We start from the raw sequence: 4,463 nt of genomic DNA, 5'->3' as shown, positions 1-4,463 counted from the left end.
TTAAAACCAAAATTGCAGGATACCCCAACATCAAAGGCTGTCTATTGACTTAGCATGTGCTGGATAACAAGTTCCCAGTGATGAGAGGAGCTGAAACGAGCTTGAGCCTCTCACTTCTCCACCTACATATATAAAGACAGGGGCTTTAGACTTCTCCAGCAAAAAGAAGCCGCTGAAGTAGAGTGAAGGAAACTTTTCCCTTCCCATATACTGTCACTCATCACAGAGAGGCTACTGCAGCATTGTGTACCACGTGCTTTTCTGCTGTTTAACTCGGAAAAAAGGAACTTTCAACAACTCCCTCCAGAACACTGAAATATTAGCTGATTAAATGCAAAAGGAGCACAGGTTTAAAAAACTTTTTAATTTCTGTTTAATCTGCATTCCACAACAATTCAAATATGTTCCATTTACTGTAAAAAAAAAAAAAAGGCAAATGTTTCAGAAATTTAATGCTGAGTTTAACCTGTTTCACTATACAGCACAAGCTTGCCAATTTGATAGCATAAAGTGTTGTTGTTTTTTTTAAAAAAAACACACAAACCCCCCAAAACTCTTTATTAACCTTTCATGCCAGAAATGAACATTTTAGCTACGTTCAGTTACGGACAGTACATTAATCCATCCAGCAGAAGTAACATCTGGACAGAGGTCTGGTAGAGTCTATGCTTTCTCATAGTGGCGAACAGCGACCACATCACCAAAGGTGAGAGTCTGCAAGTCCAAGGAAAAGACAGACATGTTAGATGCTGGACCGTTTTCTGTAATAACATATTAAGAAGCCCATGCTAGAGCAAAGTTGTTTTACATTATGTAATTTATATCTAGTTAGTCTAGGTTATCAATATTTTAAATGAACAAGAGGCAAAACCTCAGTTATGGATCCCATAATATACATAACTTTCTCTACTTTCAAACCCAAGAAGCACATAATACACATTTACAAGGCAACTAGAAATGACAGCTTCATTTTTCTAATTTTGTTAATGTAATTTCTTAAATATAGCATTTTTTAATAAAGATTTAACACTTATTTTCCCAAACCTGATCACATTGCAAAATGTACAATCTAAAATTTGAGTCCTCTATACCCATACTTTAGATTATGCATAGGCATATAGTCAAAGAGAACCTTGTGTTAAAATAAATGCATTCTGTGCACTTATGTAGCTAGAACTACCAAATATTTTAGTTACTGCAGTTGTGCAGAACACTAACTACAGTGTGTGAGCTTTGGAGGTGTTTCCTGAAGTGGAACAGGGCATCTCACCATGTTCAAATTCCAAAGGAAAAGGTTTTCTGTATATGCATGTAGCTGTTTCCAAAAACAAAGCATGTATTTTCCCTTGAATTGCTTGTTACGTTGTGTCACACTGACTGTATTCTTTAAGGTTTTAATTATTTGGAAGTCTCCATCCATACAGATACTCTCTGAAGTATTTAGAAAACAAGCTAACTGGTTTTCTCCAATAGCCAAGTCACATAGATTAGTATAGCTGAAGAGGTTTTATTTTTGAAAGTTACATCTCTATGCCAAAAATAAGCATGAGAAGTGCCACCCTGGACATTAGATATAGAACTTTATTCACCCCATACTCCTGTTCTTGAAAAGTCAGGAAAGAATGTGAATTTAAAAGAAGACTTTTCTTTACACAATTGGGATTTTCATAGTTTTTAACTAGATAGAAGGAATAAACCCTTTATTATTAATTATGAAAATGCTATTACCTCCTGCAATACTGTAATTTTATTTTCCTAGGGAAATACTTGATCTGTGTAATTAAATATTATTTACACATGCATATATAAAACAAGGTTTTAAAGAAATCTAAATTAGCACTGGCAACAGATCATTGCATATATCATCAAGAACTTTGTATCTTTTCCAGCTCACCAGGACTTCTTTTTGCTTGGGCAATTACACAAACTCTAGAAAGAACATAGACACACTGGCCTGCCTAAAACCGTTAGCATTTTTTCAGTTGTCAGTGAAACAAGATGCAAACCAAAACAGAACGAATATTTGAAAAATCTCTGCTAGCTTTCCGCACCAATTAGTTTAAGGTTTTGTGTATAAGTAACACTATCTGTTCATAAAGCTTGAGATAAACCTAAGTGAGGAGTGTTAGCAGTATATCTGAATGCTCAGCAAGTTTTATACTTACCATTACCATTTTGCCATCCTTTATTTCTCTCACAAAGTTTGTCTCTTTGCCATCCCACTTCTGTACGTGCACTAGCTTGTCTCCATCCAGGGTCACAACTGACTTTGAGATACCAAGAAACAAAGACATTCGTTTATTTAGTATATTTGGGATTCTGCTCACACATCCAGCATGCACTATTCTAGTGAATTCTCTTCAATAGATGGATGTGGATCTAGAATGATAGAGTAGTCCCAGCCATTTTAAAGCCAAGCCTATGAATCATCCTCATTTTAAGGATGAGCTCCATACAATTCTTATTTGTGTTAAAGGATGAAAAATAGTTGTTTCCCTTGAGTTCCAGTCTCACAAGAACCACTGTTTCAGATGTGCTTTGGGATAACGTTTATGTTAAGGCCCCAAAGATGCAGGGAAGAAGGCAGTTCCACATTTCGACTGGAAAAAGTGATGCCAAATTGTATCTGGATAGAAAGAAAAGCAGGCAGCTAACACTATTCTTCGACACTGGAAGGTAGACGGGGGCTGGCAACATAAACATATTGCTTCAGACCAAGAGATCCTGTAAGCGGGCAAGATGCAATCTTGTCTTTTTCCTGTCCTTCACAGTGCTACAACTGGCAATAGCAGAAATTACTTTTTTTTTTCCCCCCTTTGACCCTACCAAAGGTACAGCCTCGGGGGCAGGAGTGGGGAAGAGGAGAAATAAAGAAGCCACTACAGCCCAAGAGTTCACTTACTTTGCAGTTTCTATCGTCGGGGGTAGTTTCATCAAATTCATCTCCAAGTTTAAAGCTGATTTCTGTGTTTTTGAAAGTGCTTTGAGTCCTGATCACTACTTTGTCCCCCTCGGTGCTGATAATCACAGTGGGTTTAGTCACATTCCCCACCTGCCGTGTTGCAAACCCCACTCCTAAACCATCAAGGGAGAAGAGAATTCCATCAGACATTGGGGTTTTACATGTTTTTTGCCACACATGGAGGTACAGAAATCTCTTCCCCCGCTCTAGAGCTTTAAGCTATCACAGTGAAATGCTACTTTCCGCTTTGCTTGTGCCCTTATACCTAAAGCATCCATAGGTACTCCCCGCCTCCCCCCCCCGATGTAGCTCTGTGCCCTGCGCTACCTCCGAGCACCGCGGCAAGGAACCCAATTCAGCAGCCCGGCACGCCCAGGCAGCGCCGCGGAACGGGTGGCACATCGCTTCTGCTGCTGGGGATTTCAGTTCCTTATCATTCCAGCATAATGACTGCTTTTTTGTTTCCAGATTATTTGCAGGCAGCATTTGCTTTTCTTTCATACGCTTTCCCTAACCCGGGGGCATCTCCCGGAGCCTCTCCCCGGCAAGACGGCTCTCACGCAAACACACCCCGGCCCCCCCGGCTGAGTGACCCGCATCAAATGAACGCTACTGATAGAGGCACAGCCGCCCAAAACTCCCCCGCCCCTGCGCCCCTGGGGAGGGGGACTTTTTTACATTGTTCTTTTGTTTGTTTTGGGGGGGGTGTGTTTTTTTAGGATGGTGCAAAATCCCAGATCTGCTAAATGTGCCGCTGCCGCCCGGCCGTACCTACCCAGCGCCTTCATGTACTCGTCGAAGTTGTGGCTGTCCACCAGCTTCCAGGTGGCGCAGAAAGCCTCGACCATGGCGGCCGGCTGCGGGTGCCGATAGCGGTGCCGGAGGGTAGCGGAAAGCGCCGCTACCGCCGCGCCGCCCCGCATTTAAAGCCGGCGCCCAGCGCGGGGCCGGGAGGCGGGGGGCAGCCGCGGTCCGCCCCCGCCGGCCGGGACCGCACCAGCGGGACGGCGCCTCCCCGCCCCGCCGGGGGAGGGCGCTCCCCGCCCCCGCTGCCGCCGCCGGGAAGGGGGCGCGGGGGGGCCCCCGGCCAGGGCCGACCCCCAGGCCGAGGAACACAGCGGGGCATTGAGGGGGGGGAGGGAGAAAGGGAAAGGGCAGCTTCCGCCTGCGGCACGGCAGGGCGTGCGGCACCGCTCCGGCCTGAGCCGCCCCAGGGGCTCCCGCCGTCCGCCCACGTTGTTGTCCCTGTTAAAGTAACACGGGCAAAAAGAGAAGCGGGCACCAAACGTGAAATATTCCACTGAATAAAACCACAGGATCGCAATGCTACTGCAGAACACCTTCTCTAAAAGCTTTCCCGTGAAGGTTTTCAAGCCCGGTTTGGTATAGGCCAAGTACACATCCCTTGTCCCCACCATCACATGGCATCTATACGGAGGATGTCTGAAATTGGCATTTGCTATTGCTGGCAGGAAACTGCATCTTGCCTCCACAACTGGCA

The 4,463-nt window shown here is 44.6% G+C and overlaps 1 protein-coding gene across 1 annotated transcript; it reads right to left on the bottom strand.

Moving 5' to 3' along the window:
• Positions 1–349: 349 nt before the first annotated feature.
• Positions 350–3,932, bottom strand: FABP7 (fatty acid binding protein 7). The gene is made up of 4 exons (XM_075747999.1): positions 3,738–3,932; positions 2,903–3,075; positions 2,166–2,267; positions 350–714 (listed from the first exon to the last, which is right to left on the bottom strand). The coding sequence occupies exons 1-4, from the start codon at positions 3,883–3,885 to the stop codon at positions 664–666; spliced, it is 474 nt and encodes a 157-aa protein (XP_075604114.1). The 5' UTR covers positions 3,886–3,932; the 3' UTR covers positions 350–663.
• Positions 3,933–4,463: the final 531 nt, after the last annotated feature.

Source organism: Balearica regulorum, chromosome 3, assembly GCF_011004875.1.
Source record: "Balearica regulorum gibbericeps isolate bBalReg1 chromosome 3, bBalReg1.pri, whole genome shotgun sequence".
Lineage (NCBI taxonomy): Eukaryota > Metazoa > Chordata > Aves > Gruiformes > Gruidae > Balearica > Balearica regulorum.
Note: the sequence above shows the minus strand (reverse complement) of the source record. Positions and strands in the feature narration are given on the sequence as shown.